This window comes from Polypterus senegalus, chromosome 11 (assembly GCF_016835505.1).
Source record: "Polypterus senegalus isolate Bchr_013 chromosome 11, ASM1683550v1, whole genome shotgun sequence".
Classification (NCBI taxonomy): domain Eukaryota; kingdom Metazoa; phylum Chordata; class Cladistia; order Polypteriformes; family Polypteridae; genus Polypterus; species Polypterus senegalus.
The window spans coordinates 164390148-164413479 of record NC_053164.1 but is presented as its reverse complement, the minus strand read 5'-3'; the positions used below and the strand labels follow the sequence as shown (position 1 = coordinate 164413479).

Genomic DNA, 23332 nt, shown 5'->3' with positions numbered 1-23332 from the left:
AAAGATTAAAAAGAGTGAGGAAAGAGAATGGAGGTTAAGAGAGAAAAAGAGGCAGGACAGGAAGAGCCCATGTTGTGAGGAGTAGAGGAAGGTGGCTGGGAGTATGCCCCAGGGAAGCAAATGGCAGGCCTGTGTTGAATGTAGGGCTGGAGAAGGAACTCTTTTATTGAGCAATGATGCTGATGGACTGGCTGAGGAAGACATGGTTGACTGCACTTGATGGTGGGCATCTCCTCATGTTGCAAGGTCCTGATTGGATAGGCTGAAGACATTGGGGTTAGTGACAGTTTTAAGAGACAAATCTTTCAGGGATTTTAACCTTGTTTTTATTGGATTATTTATTGATTTTAATCTCCACGTGACACATTTTATTTTATTGATTATTTATTTATTGAAGACCTTTATGTTGAAACACTTCACTTTTTTAACATTGATTGTTTAGTTTTAAATACAAGCAGTTCAATCACTTTGCACCATCCCCTTGCTGAGTATATATGTCCTCATTTGCAGGGTTCATCCTCATTAAGTTATTGAGGCTCCCGGATGCAACTAGGGAGTGTGGGACCTACCTGGGCTTTCACAGATGGTTCAATCCCCCATAATCCTGTATAATGAATAATCATACTCAGTTTCATTCATGGTCTCCCTAAATACCAATTATATTTAAAATTTCTGAAATATTATTTACTCTTAACAAACACCTTCAATGAGGGCAAGTGACTAGAAAATTAAATGTACTCACTACAATTTTGTATATAATGTAGCAAAATGAAACTGTAGAGTATGACACTGAACATAATCTTTGATGACCACCATACCCCAACTGTAATGGGAGCAAGGCATGAACAAAATCCAGGCAGCGTGCCAATTCATTGCACAGCACGGTTACACATATTTCTTTGGAGATTTAAGAGGAAATTCAGGGCATTGGTAAAAATATGCCATTCAGCTCAACAAGCTTGCTAATCTTAGTAACCTATTTTCTCCAAAAATAACATGGAGTTGAGATTTGAATGATCTCTGAAATCCTACTCTCTACCAAACTTCTTGGCTGTTTATTCCATATGTCTATGTTTCTTTGTGAGGAAAAAAAAACCTTTCAACGTGTGTAGGTAATTTATCCTTGGCAAGTTTCTATCTGTGCTACTGAATTCCTGTTGAAGAATTAATTTTGAAGTACCAGCCTGGATCCACTATATTAATTTGCTTCATAATTTTAAAATCTTCAGTCATGTCATCTCTTAAATTTTGTTTGCTTAAACGGAAAAGGGTTTCCTTCAGTCTTCCCTCATAGCTCATATTCCTCAGTCCCGAAGTCAGACTAATTGCTCTCCTCTGGACTTTCTCTAGTGCTGTTTTGTTATAATGTGCCTCACAAATGTGTTACATAACTTAAACATAACCTACCTTTGACTTGTTACTCCACATATCAGACTATGTATCCTAATATGCTTTTTATTCACTTTTGTTCACTGCCTGGATGCAGATAGTGATGAGCCCACTGTGATTCCTATGTCCTTCTCATAAGGAGTATTTTCAAATATCAAACCTACAATTATGTATTAAAACCTACCATCATTACTTTATATTTACTTACATTAAATTTAAATAATATGAAAATTAATTTTGTAACAAATCATAAAAAATACAGACTAATCTATTGAAAGCTTTTTAACTAAAACAGTTGCAAAAGTTATTATATGTGAAACTTCCATGAGTTTAAAACTGCAGAAATTAGTGTATATAAGCCATTTCAAATTTTTTATATAACTTCCGAATCATAACTTACTTTGAGAAACCTGTGTTATGGGCTAGAAATGTGGTTAGAAACATAGTGTAACAGTTTAGTACCTCTTTAATACAATTCAGATTTGCAGGAGGATTAGAGCTAAATGGCTAAAACTGGCCCAAACAATGGAGTTCCAGTAGTGTGTTTCTAAACTTTCCCTTATTCACCTGGTAGCACTGTGATCACTGCCACCTAAAGAGGCCAGTCGTTACCGTTACACCCTGTTGGAAGAGCTGCTTGTCTGTAAATGAAAAGATCGATTATCTTGAGCAAGGATAAATAGTTACAAGCTAATCTGGAGGTGCAAGATGAGAGAATCTGGAAGGAGGACTAAAAAAAGGCGAGTTGTGGATAGCTCAGGTACTGTGATATTTGGGTACTATGGAGAACCAGCTTACACCTCTTATTTTCATACGGTATTTTAATGCTGGATGGGTTTCACCAGACTGAATGAAAAAAGCAGGACGAGAACTTTAGAACAATCCCCCATCTCGAAACATACATAAAAACTTTTGTTTTAGATAACAAACAGCTGCTACTGTCAATACAGGTGGCAGTAAAATGAGGTTAGACCAGCTTGGATTGAGCATTATAAAGCAGTGTCTACAAAAGGAACAGGCCTAATGGTCAGCAGCATTAAGAATAATAATTTAATCTAATTTAAAACTAAGGCAGACTGCATAGATATGTCTTTATATCAATATGTCTTTAGTTTCATTTGCAGTGAGCAGTACGCCCATTTTAAAATAGCACAATGCATATTAAAACAAAGTATCCATCCATCCATCCATTTTCCAACCCGCTGAATCCGAATACAGGGTCACGGGGGAAAAACAAAGTATTCAAACACTAAATGCTATATCAAACATTAACATTTTCAAAAGTAATGCAGTAAGAAAGTTCTTCAGAAATCAGACACAAGAGATGCAACCTTGTCTGGAATTCCCATGCTACTGGATGTCAATTTTTTACGCATCAAATTAAATTGCACAAATGTGGTAAATAAAAAAAAAAATAGAATTCTGATATCTTTTTAGCAAAACAGTTTAAAAAAATAATTGGTCAAATCTTAAGAAGCAATGCCTCTTAATTTCACAAAAGAAAAGATAATGCAGTTATTGTTTTTGATGTCTGTGATGAGAGAAAATTTCAAAGGACTGGAAAAAGGAATAATTCAAAAATCAGTTCTGGAAAAAATGGCAGTTACTCACATGGGGTATTTGTAGGTACAACCAAAAATATGGACTGGACCATTTAACATCATTAATAAACCTAGACTACTTGAAATGTTTTTGGACATTGTGAAGTAATTAGATAAATTAGGTGATCTACCAAAAGAACTATGAAAACTCAAAAAATGTGCGCTAAAGCTAATCTGGATGATAACTGCTTATTTTTTGATTTTGATTTGATACACTTTATTAATCCCCAAGGGGAAATTGTCTTTTTGCATGACCTTTGAAGGTTAGATGCAGAGTCAGACATTGCACAGCACCTGTGGAGCAATGTTCAGGTTAAGGGCCTTACTGAAGTGCTCAACAAAGATGAATCCCTTCTGGCAGTAATGGGATTTAAACTGGCAACCTTCCAGATGGCAGCGCAGATCCTTAGCCTCAGAGCCACCACTTCATTAATGATGTATGCAGCAAAACTACCTACTGAGCCATAGTGGTGACCAACTATCCAATAGTATCCGGATATGTGTGGCTTTATTTTCTATCATGTAGGGCGATAATATCAAGGATTTATACAAAACCATCAAACAGACCAAAATTTTGAATGTGAAATTCTATGAAAGCTATAAAGTTATATAAACGGCTAAATCATAGTATCAGAGTATGATGGCATTAAATTCTACCATTTGAGAGCACTAATTATTAACTTCACTGTCTTGTTGCTGTGCAGGGATGCACATGATTTGAGTTGATCTACAGACTGGCTGTATATTACCAGTTTGGTATAAACTATAAAGTGGCCCTTACAGCATTGCTTGTAAGATATTTGATAACTAAAAATTTGCCTGGTGTGAATGAGTGCAGCTGTATGCACAAGTGTGACCTGGGATGGTCTGGTGTCCCGTCCAGTGGCTAGATTCTGTCCTGTGCCTAGTGCTTGGGATTCGCTCCAGGGTTCCATTTCTCTAAATTAGTTGATTGAAAAATGATGTGAAGGATGAACATATGTTTTCATGTCCATTTTCTGCTGTACTATTAGAAAAAGAAAGTGCTAGAAGCTGAACTCAAACAATAATTAAAATCTGCTGCACAGATTGAAATTCAATTCTCTTTTTAAAGTTCAATATTATGCTGTTTAATAATCCTATGAGGTATTTTGGGATGGTGCTTGCTATTTATGAAGTTAAGGCTGGTGGGTTTACTTTGAAGTTATGGTAGAATATACCCACGGTATCACTGCATCCAAAAAATTGGGAGATGATGAAATACATAAAAACAACTACTTTGCACTAACTCACCCATGTCTTTGGTTTGTAGTCGTTATCTCAGAAGGATCCTGATCTGTTTTTGAATTCACTGGTAGTACTGTGGCTGTAGCTGGGATTAATGTTTCAGAGCGTGTTTCAATTGGCTTGAGGTCCTTAAACCCTGCATAATAACATCACACATACGTTTGTAGTTAACTTGTCTAGTTGCAGAAAAACGTCTTTTTCACATAATTCATTGAAAAGGCATCATATTTTATTTTCTGAACTGAACTACGTTGTAGTTTGAGGGGTTAGGTAAATATTTAAAATGGGAAATCTATTCAAATACAACACAGTAAATTCTGAAATACTGCACATTGTCTAACAGTGTATCACAGACTATTTCTAAAAATTAAACTTTATGAAATGTAACTTTTATTAGATTGTAAGGAGATAAATAAAATATGCTGCAATAGCTGGAGGATCAATTAATTAAATAGGCTACTTCACATATTTTATATACACTAGAGTAATTGAATCTAATTGAAATTAATTCAAAATTGAACAGTACTTGGCAATTTTCACTTAATTGCAAGTTCACCTATGCAATGCTGGGATGTAACTCTCTCCTGTGAGACATGAATCTACATTCAGTGGAAGGAGCTGTTGGACTAGGTGGATGTGACATGCATACTTAATTATTTACAACTGAATTTTCTTCCCATGATTTGACAGTAACCTACATTTTTTCCATCTAGTGTAATTATTTTAATATAAAAAGCCTTACATAGAGTACTATAAATAAAAATAAAAATCCAAATAATTTTGATGGCCATGGTCCCTATGTTATATTTAAAGCTAGGATGGGGTTTTGGCTGTCTAATGTTAAAACTCTATGCTCTTTTTTGGTGGTTAACCCTGATGTTTGGTTTCCTTTTTCATTTCAACAATTCTACTCAATTCTAATCACTGCTACTACCACTAATGACAGGAGAAGCTGTGCTACACTCACTACAATGCTGAACACTGCAAGATACCCGTCTTGGAAGGGGATTAATTGTGAGCCATCAACTTCAGGTCAGAAACTCTTGACAATTTTCAGATCAGTAAAATGGATTCTATACTAAGCACTCCTAAACAAAATAAATTCAATGCAGGCCGGGAGATGGTAGATATCTTTTTTTCTCTCTGTTTAATTTAAATATTGATATGTAATTTCGACTTTTGCAAAATATGTTACATCTAAGAACTTAACAACTGAATGAATGAATTCTTTACAGCAACCTAGGTGCACTTTCAGAGAGTGTCTGTTCGTTTCAAAATGACTTCCAGTAACCAAATGGCCAAGACTACTCAAATGCCCACAAATTAAAAATCAAAGCAATAGTGCTGTGAGATTCTGGTCCTCATTAAGGCAGCCCAGGTTCCTGGAAGTGATATCTAAAAAGATTATTATGTTTGTTCTAATATCTTTGCCCTTCACATTTCATATATTTGCTCTCTCAATCTTCAGTACCCTTTAATGTTTTGGCTATCATCTTAGGATAGCTACACAGTAATGTGCTAAATAAAATAAATTCAATTTACTTTAACACACAATCATATAGCATTTTTTCAAGTGCATGCCACTTTAATTTGCACTGCTATATTTAAAAAAATCCTTAGTAATTAGTTTTAATGGAAACAGATTTACAATTCCTTTAACTGAAATATACCATGTGTTGTCTCATAGCACCTTCTATTATGCAGAACATTCTAAAGCCATGCTGCAGTGCTCTGTTTCACAAAGAATGGCCTTGTGGTTGAGAATATCTATTACTGTGCTATATCATATGCATGATGCACTTTGGGATTTTTTTTGGTGATGAAATGAAATCTAAAAAAAGAGTGTTTATGTAGTTCACTGTTTTTAAGAAACTAGATATATAACAATCACAGAAAACAAAATTTCCAATTAAAAAAAACAGATTTACAGTGTAATTTATACTATACTAATTTATACTTAACAGCACAACAGACAAAAAAAAATTAAAGAAACTGAAAAAAATGCATGCATTAACGTTTAAGAGTTTTTGAAATAGTTTCCCAGAAGTTCTATGTTACCTTGCTGTCTAGGTGATGTATTTAACCTGTAATTGCTGTGCCGACTGTAAAGATTATCTCTGGCGACCATTCCTTGTTGGCTGGGAGTGATACTGTGAAGGAAGAAGGAGTATTGGTGGGGGTAGGGTTGGGGGATAGGATCCAGAAGGAGCAGGAATGGAAAAGAAAGAGAAGCAAACAAAATGGACACGAAGCAATGCAAAAATTATATTACAAAAAAGGAAAAATAAATTATGAAATAAAAAACAAGCACAAAAAATGACACAGCAGAATATGATATGAAAACCAAAAGTGAAGAAGTGCAATTTCAAAAAAGTCAAGTAAGTAATTGGTGGCTCTTTCAAAGATAATATGCATAGTTGATTTTATGTTCTTCTCCTATTCTGGGCTGTATGGAAATGGCTACGAGATGGGAACCAATGCTGCATTTGGATCTAGTTCACTTTAAAGCATAGAACATGCTCATGGGGCATCCTAATTGTAAACTCAAACCACTCAGCTGGATCCTCTCAATCTGGAAAAGCAATGGTTCTACTCCAACTTCCTCTTGATCCTTAACCTATAATGCTGAACTCAGCAAACCTGCAAGAGAATCTCATTTTGGCTATGTGTACTTGTGATCTCATGCTTTTGGTCAAATCCTAAATAGAAGAGATTATAAAGGAGAATCGGGTATAGATTAGATTGAAGACTTCTTTACTTATTGATAAAGCATGAACATTTCTGTAAGTCTGCTAAAATAATGTTCTGAGGATAGATTTGGATTAATATCCAATTTTGCCATTGCTTTAACTCTGCTACTGTAGTACAATGGTGTTGTTTTGATGGCATATACAAAGGTTTGAGAATAACATAAATTGTAGTAAGAATTTACATTAAAGGATTTTAAATTGGAGCATCAAGTCTTCTATCTTTTAATAGTTTTGTTACTTTTCACAAAGAACTGGCTTTGAACATCTAAGTCTTTCCGAACTTTTGCAAAGAATAGTATTACATGCAAATCACAATCTGTAAGCTATTCTGTGCCTCCTACCTGACCCTACATCTGCAGACTTATTCTTAGGACCATCTGGTTTCTCCTTACATGGGATGCGGACTGGCCTATTTGTCAAAACTTGGCTAGTGGTCTTTTCTGCTGACCATTTTATTGAAATGTTTTTTGGTAAAATTTTTGGAAGATGATCCATTTAGAATAACCTTTATTAAAATGAGGTGAAATATAAAATGCTGATTTTTAAATGGTATTTAAAACCAGAAGTCTTAAAGATAAAAGGAAAACATACTTGTGACAGTAAGAAGTTGTTTTTAGTTTTTATTGCAACTATTTGCAAAACTGAATCAATAACTGTATTCTAATTATAGTATTAACAAAATAAGATTACTGGTAGAGAAGCAGAAGAAAATCAGATGACAAAATTTGCATTTGTTTTCATCCTTCCTATAAAATTACAGCAAAAGTAACAAGTTGGGAATTTCTTTTTGTGGGTTTTTCATAATTAAGAAATTCTGTATTACATATCTTAAATACACTTAAAATTCATAAAATAATGAGACACAAATGTCTTTAATTGAAAGCTACACATATGATCTGCATTTGATGGCATAACAACTCATTTGTTAAAGTTCTTCCAACATTTGAACTAATATCTTTAATCAAAGTGACTTTGTACTTAATACTGTGCATACATAGAGCATAACAAAGTAAGCACATAATGTAGACTAAAAATACAGCTAAGAAAAACGTATTCAGCCACAGCAATCCAAAGTTTAGACCTTTGGGTTAATACTATTTGTCTGAAGGAGAACAACGCAGAATGTAAAAGGTTAGGAACTATCTTGAACTATTAGCCATTTAAAAAATCTGGATTTTTCTGTATCAGAATATTAACTATTAAATGATCAAAAAACAAAAATGGCATATACTGTATATAAGTGACTATTTCATGGAAAATTAAAATAAACAACAAATATATTTAGAAAATAATACAAAAATACAAAATGTTAAATAGATTACTGCAAATTTATCATTCAAAGAGACTTTGACAGGGGCTTCAGAAATTGGCACTATGTTGCAGAGATGCAAAAGATCTCCTGAATAACTGGATGCTAGATACAGTTCACTGACACTGATACACTGCTCAGGATTTAATAATTTGAAATATGGTTAATATCACAGATACTTTAAAAGGAAAATAATAATAAGAATAATAATAATAATCATCATCATCACGCTTAAATAAATTCTAGAAAACTTAAAAAAGGCACAAATATAAAAGTGCAAATCAGATATAAAAGCAAGTGTGAAAGAAAAGCAACAAATAAACAAACATAAGTTTATTACTTTCAGTATTTAAATAAATAGGAGTCCTTCATAATTATATTGCCTAGGTTAAATTAAAAAAATATATTCACAAGGATGGAGAATTATGCAAAGTCAATTAAAAGAAAACTAGGAACGGTTGAGTGAGCTGAAGGATGAAAGTAAAAGATGTAAAGGATTTTGGGGGAAAGTTTACACAGAGACACAAAAACACAGGAGAAAAAATAGTTAAAGAGGAGCAGCTGGCATAAAATACCAATAAATGTCTGTAACTAGTAAATTAAAATGAAGAACATTAAAATATATCTTTTAATTCTGCATCTAAACACTTTAATAATGCCTACTGACATCACTTTGTTGATTAATACCTTTTATTTCTTGCCAAATATTTAGATATTAAAACAACAGTTGACACTTTTGTCAGAATACAGCTTCTTGTGGAAAGTTGCTCATAGGTAATTACAACAGTAAAATACAGTTTACATAAAACTGACAAAACACCTCAAGAGATTTAAAAGCAGTAAGAGATGTGCAGTTTTTATGTTTGATTGTTACTCTATAGTCTTAAACAAGGTTTAAATTAACCAGCACATCACATATATACTCATTTAAATACTCTCACTTACTAACATTGGACCAGTTTAGAGTCACTGGTCCATTTGCAGTAGCCTGCATGCCCTTGGAATGTCATTTATATGCATATAAAACATAGATGATAAACAACAAGCATTTTGACAATGTGTACATTAATGAACCTTTCACACTAGTCACACAAGCTGACTGAGAACAGCAATATGTTTTCTTTTGTAAAGTACGTTATCTGTTTCATAGCTAAACATGTTGAACAATTAGTGCAAGAATGGGAGAATGATGAAACCTAAAGAGGTGTTGACCACCAGCAGTTATCACAGTGCAAATGTCTGTATTATTACAGATCGTGGTGTGATTACATTACAAAATAACACTGAACACTGAATTTCCTCAAATGTTATGCTTTCGTTATAAACTGTTTGATCAAAACTAGTGTTTAATTTTCCAAAAAATTGGTATTGTACTGGGGTGAAAAAAAATCATGTTTTATAAATTGTTAAATAAAACTAATATTTAATTTTGTGGAAATTAGGATTATTTAGCTATGATGCAGCTTTTAAGTGAACAGAACCATGTAAAAAAGACCATATTGTAAAGTTGGTAGGAGAAAAAGAGAGCGTATATTGTGATGCATACAAAAAACTTGAGGAATATTGGTAGATATGCAAATGTAAAAGCAAATACTAAAATAATGTGATAATTAGCAGACAGTAAAAGATTTAAGCTCAAATAAACTAACCAGTGCATGTATGCTCGTAAGAAGATATGAAGTAGTTACTTGGGGACTTTGTAGGCTACATGTTATTGTATTTAACTAAAGTTAGCTTTATTGACAGTGAGCGGGAGAGGGAGAGAGGTTGGGAGCATGCGCTGATAATGCGCCGCCGCACCCACCACATGATGAACCACCTGGATTGTGGCCCAAGTGCAGCAGGTGACACCTCAGCAAGTTGGAGGATCTGCTTACGGGGCTAGATGAAGATTACCGTTATACCCAGGACAAAGCAAAGTGACAAGACCACTGGAAATTATCAGTTGTCTGATTTTGGCATGTGTAACTGTTCCAAAATCTTTACATAATCAACCACCGTAGAACTCTATGAAGGAAAGGACTTGGAAGCATTCTTTTAGAAACATTGCAAAAGGAGAAGAGAAAGAGGGATACAGTATGCATCATGAATAACAACAGGGAAACTTCTTTGACATCTCTGTCATCCTAGCCCCCTGCAGCATACAAACATACTCAAACATCTTGACTGGCCTAAGAGGAAAAAGAACACCTCAGCTGGATTAAGGAGATAAAGACTGCAACAGCTAAAAAGCCAAATGAACTATCTGATGTGAAGCCTGTTGTATGGACTTTCACTAGAATCATTCACTCTTGTGTTATCTTCTGTTTTAACTTGTAGTGGTTGATATTCCTGGTTTTGCTACAAATAAACATAAGTTTACACTGAAGTAAAGTGTGTTGTTATGTTACTGAAACTGCATTTTTTTACTGAAAATAGCAATAACTGGAGGGTCAGAGGGACTGAGACACTTATCCATGTTCTATAGAATCCTAACCCCGGTCTTAAATATTAAAGGGTTCAGTAATACAATGAGTTGTGCTTGCTCAGGTTAAATACTTTCAGAGGTAGTGAACTGTGAGCAAATACCAGTCTGTGATATTGACAGAAACAGGCGCCTAACCTGTGTTAGGATATTTACAGCAATCCTTTCATTGTTGCTGTCCCATAGGAAGATCTTATGGGAAATTGTAGACTGGAATTGGTGTTAACAACTACTGGGACAAAGCATTTATCTATAAACACAGTATTTACCTTTTAACAACTTAGGACAACATCACTTTAGGTACCAATATTTAATTATAACCCAAAACTCCTGGGCATTCACACCAACAAGGGATCAGAGGGGTGCTGTCCATAAGTGCAGCTCCCCATTTGTAAGGGTGAATCTCAATACACTGAGAATATGTCCGGTTATGTAATGATAGATTTTTATGAGACCCACAAAAGCATTCCACTTCCTTGTGATGTGGGTCATATGTTTACCTTGTATAGATAGATAGATAGATAGATAGATAGATAGATAGATAGGATAGATACTTTATTAATCCCAAGGGGAAATTCACATAATTAGCTTTAAACAACTAAGTGAATGCATCATTTTAGAGGTACATAAACTAAAACGGACAGCCACAAAACCTAAAAGGCTTATAGACAATTAGAAAAGGTTGACAACCCCTAACAGACAACCAGGTAAACCAACCAGTTAACTATCAAGGGGGAGGCAGAATGTGAAAGCATAAAACAGGGTGGAGAGTACAAACACTTCACAAAGTATGTAGAGAAGTGGGAGCTATGGGGGTTTAACTCTAACTTAAAAAAAAAAAAAGTACCTCGGTGTCAACTTTTGTTATAAAAAAAAAATAAAATCAGAACACCTATCCTGGAACATACAGTAAGTGCCAAAATATGTTTAAGGTTCTGTCTATATAGTGCGTTCTCTAGTCCACTTACTCTCTATTAAGAAACATTGGTTCTATGGGCACCAGCCACTATTCCACTTATCTCTCCTGCTCAGTTGCACTACTTCTCTGCCAAGTCTAGCAACTCACCTACAGACTCCAAGCTCAGCAAGGGTTGAGGCTACTTTATACCTCAACCAATGGCAATTTCAGGAGCAAACTCTGGAACCATTTTTGTGGTCTGCTGCTCTAGATTTGTCTTTTCACTTGAACCTCAAAGACTATTTATAAGGCCAACAACAACATTTATGACTATAGCACATCTTCATAGAGTATGTATTTTAAAGTGTATCACAAGAAGTCAAAGAAATCAAGTAAGAATAACAATAATAATCTGAATATTAATATTACATTTTATTTATAATAGTGCCTTTCCCATGCTCAAGGCGCTTCATAGAATTTCATAAAGAAACAACAGGTATATGTAACATTGGATACAGATGTTTCCTGAATAGAATATTAAAACAGATAGATACAGGATATACAAAGACATTAAATAGAATAAAAGACAATAAACCAGAGTAAAATACTAAACTCAATACGAAAAGAAAGCCTAGCAAATAACATCATTTGTGAGGTAACACATACACAAATTATACTGAGCAGTGGACAGAGAGGAAGACCGAAAGAGGAGGCAGAAGGTCAGGTTAAGATAAAAGCCTTCCTGAACAGATCAGTTTTAAGTTGTTATTTAAAAGAATGAATTGAGTCAGTTGATATAATTCATTTAGCAATGTTGTTCCACTGTCTGGGTGCTATACAGCTAAAGGCCTTGTCACACAATGAGAGTAGGTTAGTGCGGGACACTACAAGATTGCCAGAATCAGAGGACCTTAGTGGGCAAACAGGAGCATAGTGATAGAGAAGGTCACTGACATAGTCTGGTACAAGGTCTTTTGAAGTTTGTAGGTTAATATTACAATTTTATATTCAATTCTGTAAGAAACAGGGAGCCAGTAGAGGCGAAGCAGGATGGGTGTTATATGATCGCTGTTGCTGGTCTATGTTAGGCCTTTTACAGCAGATTTTTGAATCAACTGAAGTTGTGGTATCGGATTAGAAGCAGCACCTACCAGTAGGGATTTACAATAATCGATGCAAGATGTCATAAAAGCAGGGACATGTTTCTCAGCATTAGAAAAAGGGAGGAATGAACAAACATGGGATATGTTAAGGAGGAGAAAGTTTGAAAGTTTCTTAATGTGGTTTATGTGGGCGGAATAAGAAATGGTGGAATCAAAAATGACATCAAGATTCCTTGCATCGGAAGAAGGTCTAATGCGATCACCATTTAGAGTGACTGAGAAAGAGCTCATTTCTTAAGTTGTGCTTTAATGCCAAATTTGCAGGAGTTCAGTTTTATTGCAATAGTATGGGATCCTGCTTCATCCAGGTGTTAATTTCACTAAGGCAAGTGAAATCAGACTGAAAGGGTTCCATAAAATTAGTAGAAGTTAAATATTTGGTGAGTTGGGAAGCTACAACACACTCAAGAACTTTTAACAGGAAAGGTAAGTGATGGGCTGAAAATTGTTAAGACTGTCAGCATCAAGACCAGACTTTTTTAACATTGGGGTTACAGAAGGGATTTTAAAAGTGTCTGGCACAAAGCCAGTGTCAAGGGATGTATTTATTATTGTTGTAACAGTTGGGATTATGTCACAAAGGCAGAATTTATGAAGTCTGGTGGTGATGGGGTGCAGTACGCAGGTCGTGGGCCTCATCTTACAAAGCAGGTCATTAACAAATGTAGATGTGATTGGTGAAAATTTAGAAAAAGAGCTGGATGGAGTGGGAAGACAGGGAAAGATATAAATGGATGATGTATTTATATTAATTGAGTTATTTAGATCAGTGGTACCCAAACTCAGTCCTGGGGACCCACTGTGGCTGCAGGTTTTTGTTCCAACCAACTTCCATTTTTTCATTGGACTCTTAGCTTACTTAGGTGATTCATTATTTCATAGTTTCTATGTTTTGGAGTCAACATAGAAATTACAAACTAAGTAATAACTAAAAAGCAGTTATATTGAGAATATGTAGTTTTTTAAAGTCGGTAACAGTATTTTCAGCCTAATTTTCATTCTGCTTTTCCAGGTGTTCTGGTTAATTAATTGATTATTTACTAATTAGAGAGGCTGACACTGAAGTTGTTGCTGCTTTCATCATCCTGGGTGTCTGGTATGCTGGTTGTTAACTGTCACTATTAGGGCTAAATGAAGGGTGCAAACTACACAGGAAAATGCAAAAATAATAGGAAAATTACAAAAGAGAGTTAAGCATTTATAGGTTTAGACAAATGTCTTATAAATATAAAAAACATGTTGTGTTTTTCTGGATGCAGAATAAGAGAAGAGTAAAAAAGACCAGCTAATAAATGAGATCAGTTGTTAGGACCAAATTTAGGAACCACTGATTTAGATCTTTAATTTTATTGAAGAAAAAAATGAAGGAATTTTTCACAGACTTCGGAAGAGGAGGTAATTGGTCCAGATGCAGGTTGAAGTAGCTTATTAACAACAGAGAACACAACTGTTGGATTATCATGACCACTTTCTATTATTCCCCAATAATGCATGTTCTTGGCTGCAGTTAGTGCCTCCCTGTAAGCCCTTTGATGGTCAGAGAAAGCCTGGATGCGCATGGTGAGGCCAGTCTTGCGTGACATTCATTTTAAGGCAACAATTACTGGAACTCCTCCTCATCTTGAGCTGCGAGGCTCCGAGAAGTAAATGTATCTGGATGGTGTCGCCTCCATGAGAGATGTAAAATCGTTTGGCTTTTAACAAGTTTCTGTTAGGCAAAGAATGTCAAGGTTGGAGTCTGTAATGAATTCTGATAGTACCAGGACTTTGCCATTAAAAGATCTTGAGCTAAACAATGCAATATTAGCTGACGAGGGTTCACTGTGGAGAGATCCAGGATCAGAGTTTTATTTTAACAAATTGCAGATTTGGCATACTGACACTCCTATTTCCAAAGTCATGAATAGGACTGCACATTCCTGAACAAATGCTGCTGTTAAACTTTTCATTTGCAGCCGTCAGTGCCTGTGACCTGACGCGCGATGTAAATATTTTGGGCGCCGTACAATACCAGTGTCGTGTAGGACATTCCAGTCTGACTGTTTGCTTTGGACAAACTGTTTAGTATGAAGGAGTTTGTCACAAGAGTGTTTTAGCATAGTGTAGAGCAATACTATCTGATAGTATCAGAGAAGCAGCACAGCTCAGTGGAGAAGGTGAGACAGGCAGGGTGGGGAGGACCAGATGAGCAGGAATAGCAAACAGCAGGAGCAGCATTGTAGGAAATATTACAAGATGCACCTGTAGATATCAGAATTGGAGGTTCCACTGTACAGCCACATACATATGATGCTGGGTAATATAGGCGTGATCGCCTCAGAACCACTAAGCAGGTGGGTATAAAATCAGATAATTTCTCAGTCATTTAGCACATATAGAAGTATTGAGAGCAATCCAGTATAACCAATATAATCAAGAACACACACTATCCTTGGTTTCTAGATTGCCACAGTGCAAGGAAATGTTCAAAAGACTCATCCCGTGAACCACAGAAAGATTCTGTTGTCCCCAAGGCTGTGAACCCAGTCAAGCCAAAGTCCATAAAGTCTATAAAAATAAATCCAAATCAGTGTAGTTCGAGTCAGATGCATCCATGAACTATATACACAATAAAAAAGCAAAAAAAAAAATGTAAGAAGTGCAAATATGCATGTCCCAACGATCCATCAAGAATGGATAAATTATGAAAAAATACAATGAATAAGTAATAAAAAATAAATAAATAGAAACATAACATATATAATTAATAGAAAAGTATATATATATATATATATATATATATATATATATATATATATATATATATATATATATATATATACTCTAATAAAAAGCAAAGCCCTCACTCACTCACTCACTCACTGACTCACTAACTCATCACTAATTCTCCAACTTCCCATGTAGGTAGAAGGCTGAAATTTGGCAGGCTCATTCCTTACAGGTTACTTACAAAAGTTGGGCAGGTTTCATTTAGAAATTCTACGCGTAATGGTCATAACTGGAACCTATTTTTTCATCCATATACTATAATAGACGTCTGCTCGATGCCTGCCCATATAAGGCCGTCCATCAGCGGCAATCCAATAGAAACACTGCCGCTTAATATTTACGGGTGAAGGACTGTGCTTATGCAGACGAAGATGAGATGGTCAGGGTGGTGTTTGGCACTAACTCAGCGAAACTGCGAGAGAAACTTTTAAGTGCCGGGTCTTAGCTAACATTAAATACAGCCGTGGACATCGCACGAGATGGCACCAGCACAGCTGGGAACCCGATGCATGTACACGGCGCTCACATGAAATGACGCAGTGCACAAACAAAAAGCAACAGTTCCAAAGAGTGCTGAACAAAAACCGAATTACACAATTGAGAAGGCAGCAAAAACATATGAAGTGTGTCGCACATACAAGCATATTCATAAGTACAGCTACTGCGGAAACAAAGCACACGGTGGAAAAAGTCAATGTCCCGCTAAAGGAAGACAGTGTAAAAAAAAAAACCTGTGCATGCAGTGTGTCACGTCTCAGATAAAGAGGAAGACGAGCTGTTTATTGATGCAGTAAGAAACGAATCGATGAATGAAACCTGTTATCTTTACAGCGATTGACAAACACGGAATGTAACTTGAACACAACACATCCTACAAATACGAACCTGATTGAAAGAAATAATGATAATCAAATCCTTGATGACAGCAACACTCATAACACTCACAAAACAATTGCTGTATATTGACAATCATGTTACGTTATTTATATATATATATAATATATATATAATATAATATATATCCCGATCTACATACTCTTAAATAGACAAACCACACGCCGTGGCGCAATGGAAGAGGCTTCGCCTCTAGTGCCGACGTCCGAGGTTCAATTCCTGAGAGGGGGTGCACTGAGTATGTACGCCTGATGACCCCAAAATTAGGGCAAAACACGTGTCGCGTACTCTTTGCATTATTTCACAGTAAAACTATTTCAATATTATATATATATATATATATATATATATATATATATATATATATATATACATACACACATACATACATACATACATACATACATACATACATACATACATACACACACACACACACATACATATATATCAGCGCTTCCCGATTCATTTTACCCTCGCATCCTCTTGGTTTGAGATGTATGAAAAAATATGCGGTTAACGCAGAAAGACAGATCACCAATTGAAGCTTTATGAATAATGGACACTTTATTCGCCATCAATGATTGTTTTGGTAAAGCCATACTCAGTGTAATCATAAGATGAACGGTAAAAAAGTAAGAGCGAGGGGAGGGTGACTTATTGAGGCACGCAGGCGAAACCACAATAGCACGCGGGCTCGATGTAGTGCGCGTCAACTCGATCTGAATTGCGATCACATTGAAAAAATATATCTTTTCAAGTTCTATTTAGTCGACACAAATATCTTTGGTTGGAACGTAAGGCGAATTTACTCTTTACATTTCTATGGTGAAGAAAAATTTATGCAATGATGCCTACATTTAACTTACATTCCTACCAAAGATATTTCTGTCGACTAAATGAAAATTCCTTCTATTTAAAATTTAAATAGAACTTGAACAGATACGATAGTTCATAATACCCATGCAGACTTGCATATGAGCGGGAGTCATCCGTTTTAACAAGCAGCGTATTGCACTGATACGAAATAGCCTTCCCATTTAATTATTTAGGAATGGATAAATAAATTAAGATTTTGTACAAATAAATGTTTTTCATTTTTCTTCCTTGATGGATTCTGGCACCCCCAGCAACAGTTGCTCGCACCCCAAAGAGTGTATATATATATATGTGTGTGTATATATGAGTGTGTGTATATGTATATATGTCGGTTCACGACCATAATTCGTTCCAGAACTTTGGTCGTAAACCGAGTTGGTCGTGAACCGAAGCAGTTTCCCCCATAGGATTGTATGTAAATACAATTAATCCGTTCCAGACCGTACAAACTGTATGTAAATATGTAAAAATATGTAAAGATTAAGCACAAATATAGTTAATTACACCATAGAATCCACAGTGTAATAGTAAACTAATGTTAAAAACATTGAATAACACTGACACAAAACACCCAGGCTCCCAGATCAGCTACCGGAGCTGGCTCGCTCACGCACTCTCTCTCTGTGTAGCGCGAGCGCACAAACACACACACACACACACACACACACACACCCCCACCTATCCGTCCCCCCAATCCCTTCCCTGTCAGCTGCCCGGCTCTCTAATCTCTCTGTAGCACGTGCTCGTGCAGCATTTTTTTTAAAATGACTTTTAAGCACAGCAGAAAAAAAAATCCGAAGCGCTTACAAAAACCAACTCACAAGCAAACAAAAAAGTAACATTGCAACAAATCACACGATGAAGTCCTCCATGTAAACAATTTTTAATGAGTTTTAAGCACAAGGAAAAAAGCGAACATTTGAAAAAAGAGAAAAATAACATTGCAACAAATCGCATTATGAACTAAAAAAATTACTTTTGAAAAATCCGTAATACAAAAACCACCAAGAAAACTAACCTTGCATGAAACAAGTTCTGGCATGAAGTGTTTTCCTTCAGGTGTTTTCTCGGGTTTCTGGTGCTTTTAGCTGTTTAGCTGGTGGGAGTGAAAGCCTCATGCAGCCATTCCAAAAAGAACGTTCTTGTGACCCTCCACATTACTGGCAGTCTGGCTTTGTTTACATTATGCTGCTTGAAAGCACGAGGGTTCTCCGATTGTTAAATGAGTAAACTGGTAAACATTTTTCCACCTTTTGTAATTTCTTTCTTTACTTCGATTTCAATTTTCTTCAAAACTTTCTTCTGACCACTCTCCACTTGCTTAGAAGCCATAGTTAACTGCAAAAGCACACGAAATACTGTAGAGCACAAAGAGAGTGCACGTCTTATTGAAAACAATGAACAAGGAGCGGCTTTGCTTAAATGAAAAAGCATGGCTGCTCTCTTTCTCTCTCAGGCTGCCTGTGGGGGAGGGGGATGTTTTCGCTTGCACTACAGCCTACAGATAGGCAGGCAAACACGTGCAGCAATCTCCTCCTCCCCCTTCCCAGCAGGCACGTGCTAGCTCTCTCTCTCTCTCTCTCTCTCTCAACTGAGGGCCTTAGGAAACTGGCTTGTTCAGCAAACACGTGCAGCAATCTCCTCCTCCACCTCCCTAGCAGGCACGTGCTCGCTCGCCCTTTCTCTCTCTCTCTTTCTCTCTCTCTTTCAGCTCAGCTTGCAGGCAGGCAAGGGAACCTGGCTTGTTCGTATACCGAGTGTGTGGTTGTGAACCGAGGCAAAAGTTTGGCGATCTTTTTGGTGCGTGAACCGAGTTGTACGTGAACCGGGACGTTCGTGAACCGAGGTTCCACTGTATATATATATATGTATATATATCTGTGGATGTATATGTATATACAGTACAGGCCAAAAGTTTGGACACACCTCCTCATTCAATGTGTTTTCTTTATTTTCATGACCATTTACATTGGTAGATTCTCACTGAATGGCAACCACAGTACCTCCCATTTTTTCACCTCATGAAACGCTGGTTTATCATTGGTGGAAAGCCGCCCGGTGATATCTGTTATTCCGTATTGGCAGCATTTCATTAAAGGGCGATCTGCTTCAGCAAGGAACTTAGTCCTGTTTGCTGAAAGGATGTTATGGAGGAAAACACTGGAGTTGCTCTGTTTCTTTAAATGTTGATCTGGGATCAAAATGACCAGAATATTCCCGCTTCACAAATAACTGATGTTTAACTGTTTTTATAGTAAAACTAACACAACCACACATAAGCACGTACACGCTCACACACACACTCAAACTCACTAATCGTGGGTAGCACGTACTACTGATTAAGCGTATCTGTCAAGGGCGATTATTTTTTCACCTCACAAAACAGATTCTTCTCAAAACCTGAGTTACCAGGAAACATTGATAACAACCGCAGGTACCTCCCATTTTTTCACCTCAACAGACACTGGTTTATCATTGACCGAAAGCCACCCGGTGATTTCTGTTTTTCCGTATTGACAGCATTTCATTAAAGGGCGATCTGTTTCTATTTTGCTGAAAGGATGTCATGGAGGAAAACACTGGAATAGCGCTGTTTATTCGGAATGTTTATCAGTGATCAGGGACCAGAATGATCAGAATATTCATGCTTCACAAATAACTGATGTCTGTTTTTATTGTAAAACTGAGAAAACCACACACACGCGCGTACACAACACAATACAAACAGTCAAACTCACAAATCGTGGGTCGCACACACTACTGATTAAGTGTATCTGTCACGGACGATCATTTTTTTTTCACTCAATAAAACTTTAGTTTGTCAAAGTTAGAAAGCAGTGCGGCGATTTCTATTGTTCCTTATTGGCAGCATTTAATTTAAAGATGAATCTCGTCAACAAGGTGAAAGAGTCTCTTATTTTGACAGGACTATCTTTTTTTAGGCTTAAGCATTTTTGATTGACTTACAAAAGAAAATAGTTATTACTTTCCCTCTTTGCTTCAAATTGGCTTTTTAAAAAACCTTTTTGATGTAATTTGTTTATGACAGTATAAAATAACTAAAGTAGTGCTCAAAATTATAATGCGCCTATCTAACAGAAAGAGGTGGTGGTAAGAGTAAGATTGCTTACTCGCAGTTAAATGATCACTGGTTTATGTCCGGGGGGCTTCCTTTATGTTATTTTATTTATTTATTTTTACAAACTGCTTTGAGTAGTAAGAAAGCAGCTATAAAAACATAAGGAATTAATAATAATAATAATAATACTATTATTATTATTTATTATACGTGTGAATGCATGATCAAATTCAGCCGCTGCATAGTGAGGTATAAATAGGGACACTATGTGCTCAACAATACCACGAGGTCAATGATATAATTACACAGCAAGGTGCACACCCAATGCAAACATAATGTGTAATTATTGAAGTAAAGGTTCATATAAATTGATTATACAGTAATCCCTCCTCGATCGCGGGGGTTGCGTTCCAGACCCCCAGCGATAGGTGAAAATCCGCAAAGTAGAAACCATATGTTTATATGGTTACTTTTATATATTTTAAGCCCTTATAAACTCTTCCACACTGTTAACATTATTAGAGCCCTCTAGACATGAAATAACACCCTTTAGTCAAAAGTTTAAACTGTGCTCCATGACAAGACTGAGATAACAGTTCTTTCTCACAATTAAAAGAATGCAAACATATCTTATTTTCAAAGGAGCGCCGTCAGGAGCAGAGAATGTCAGAGAGAGCTCGCTAAGAAAAGCAAACAATCAAAATGTGCTTTTAAGTATGCAGAAGCACCGCGATAAAGCGTCATTTTGTAGAGGAGCGTCCGTGTCCTCTGTGCAAACAGCCCCTCTGCTCACACCCCCTCCGTCAGGCAGAGAGAATGAGAAAGATAGAGAGAAGCAAACAATCAAGCGCGGGAAGCATGTCTTATATCATTGAGGAGTTTTAGTTAATATGTAATACAGTACATGCTTTGATTGGGTAGCTTCTAAGCCATCTGCCAATAGCATCCCTTGTATGAAATCAACTGGGCAAACAAACTGAGGAAGCATGTACCATAAATTAAAAGACCCACTGTCTGCAGAAAGCAGCGAACCAGCAACAAATCCGTGATATATATTTAGATGTGCTTACATTTAAAATCCGCGATAGAGTGAAGCCGCGAAAGTCGAAGCGCGATATAGTGAGGGATTACTGTATACAAATTTTTAACAAGTTGAGAGATGTCAACTGGTTAAAATGCACGAAATGATACATTTATTGCTTTATAGTCCACATAACGTGTATGTATATTATTAAAATAATGATATAAAAATCATATAGAAAATGGTATATAATCTGCGTCGTAGACGTATTTTGTGTCATATTTCTTCAAAGCAGTTTTTAATTAGTTTCCTTTAAAAAATCTTACGGCAAACATGTGAACTGTTGAAAATCACTGATCTTAATCAATTTTGTTTTAACGCATGCTCCGTGCAAAATGCTGTCATATCTGTTAGTAAACATGCACGCGCAGTGATGTCCTGATGTCTGCGTTCTAAGGCTGCAGGTATATTAAATGCTATTGACGTTTTACTGGGGTGCTCAGTGATTGAGGGCGGACAGTAAACTTTGTTAAAATGATATCGAAAAATACCAGTCGTCTGTTGTATTTTCAGTCGTTTTGGTGTGTTTACTGTTCTGTTACCAAAAAATTCTTCAACAGGGCTCAACAACAAAGAAACATGGATAGTAAGATTTAATAAAATATCAGTAATAATAATACATTGCTCGACACCCAGTAACACTTTACAAAGACATTTAAAAGACAGCTCGTTAAAATAAATGTAGCAATCCATTGTCATGCTATAAGTGACAGCTTGCTCTTAAACATTTACACAGGTGGTTTTTCCTAGGAATAAAAAAGGAGAAAAAAATGCACGGGAAGGGTTTTGTTATTGAACTCAAATTTCACCTCCGCCATGTGAGTCATTAAAACTATTGGAATGAAAACGCATGTGTCATCCACTGGTCGGGACGCTCGTTTTCCATGGATGCTGTAGAGCCGTAAAATGTGTGCCCTCTGACTACTGATTACAAAATGAACACCGGAGAGGTCAAAATATGTAAAATTGATTTTAAAAGGTTGTAGGTATAGTTTTCTATATAATCTTCTCCACTATGTGTCTGCATCCTATCCCTACAGGGAACACTCATTTCCATTTTTGGAGCAGATCCATGGGCCTGTGTGCACACTGTCTGCTGCTTTCAAAATGAACCCTGGATAACGAATATTAGCTAAATCCATGGTAAAAGATTGATGAAAGTCTTCTACATCACTTTCAAGTCTACTGTGTCCCATTGTCCTCTCCACTCAAAGGGACACTCATTTCTACAGCTGAGCTTTTGCGTCAAGAGTTGTGAGCCCCAACTGTTGCTTGCAGAATGAACATTAGAAATTGTTATTGGATTGGCTGTTTTTTTCATTATATTAATATTAATTTATTTATTCATTCAGCCTCTGTTAAAAAAAAGAAGCACATTTTCCCTTAGAGGACAAGTAAAGTTCTATCTATCTATCTGAAATATATGAGACTTGGAAAATTTTATATTATTTGTCAAATGAAGTACCAAATATCCACTGATACACATTTGTAGGACAAGTCAATTAAAGAGTCCGACAAACTGAGATATTAAAACATTTTATTGAATCTGTTCTGACAATTATAGTCTTTTAATTAAAATAATGATTATAATTATCAGAAAACGTAGCCATTTTAATGTCAGCATAAAACCAGGCCAGTAACATCTTTGTGAAATAATATCAGCAGTTTTATAAATTCCAGAATGTACACTGATAGCACTGGCATGAACTTCCTTACAAGTATCCTTTGTCTCCTAAACTCAACAAATAACTTTCATATTCCTCCTGTTGCCCTGCTTGTCTTTTTTGACA

At 36.1% G+C, this 23332-nt stretch overlaps 1 protein-coding gene across 5 annotated transcripts in view; it reads right to left on the bottom strand.

Annotated features, from left to right (window-relative positions):
• atat1 (alpha tubulin acetyltransferase 1) overlaps window positions 1-23332 on the bottom strand; it is an 86910-nt gene that overhangs the window by 1630 nt on the left and 61948 nt on the right. For 4 of the 5 annotated variants that reach the window (XM_039770013.1, XM_039770014.1, XM_039770017.1 and 1 more), the window contains 2 exons: window positions 6315-6406; window positions 4263-4392 (listed from right to left, as the gene is read on the bottom strand). The exons of the other annotated variant lie outside the window; for it this stretch is intronic. In XM_039770013.1, coding sequence (XP_039625947.1) covers window positions 4263-4392; window positions 6315-6406 — 222 coding nt within the window. The remainder of the gene's footprint in view (window positions 1-4262; window positions 4393-6314; window positions 6407-23332) is intronic. 5 annotated transcript variants of the gene reach the window in all.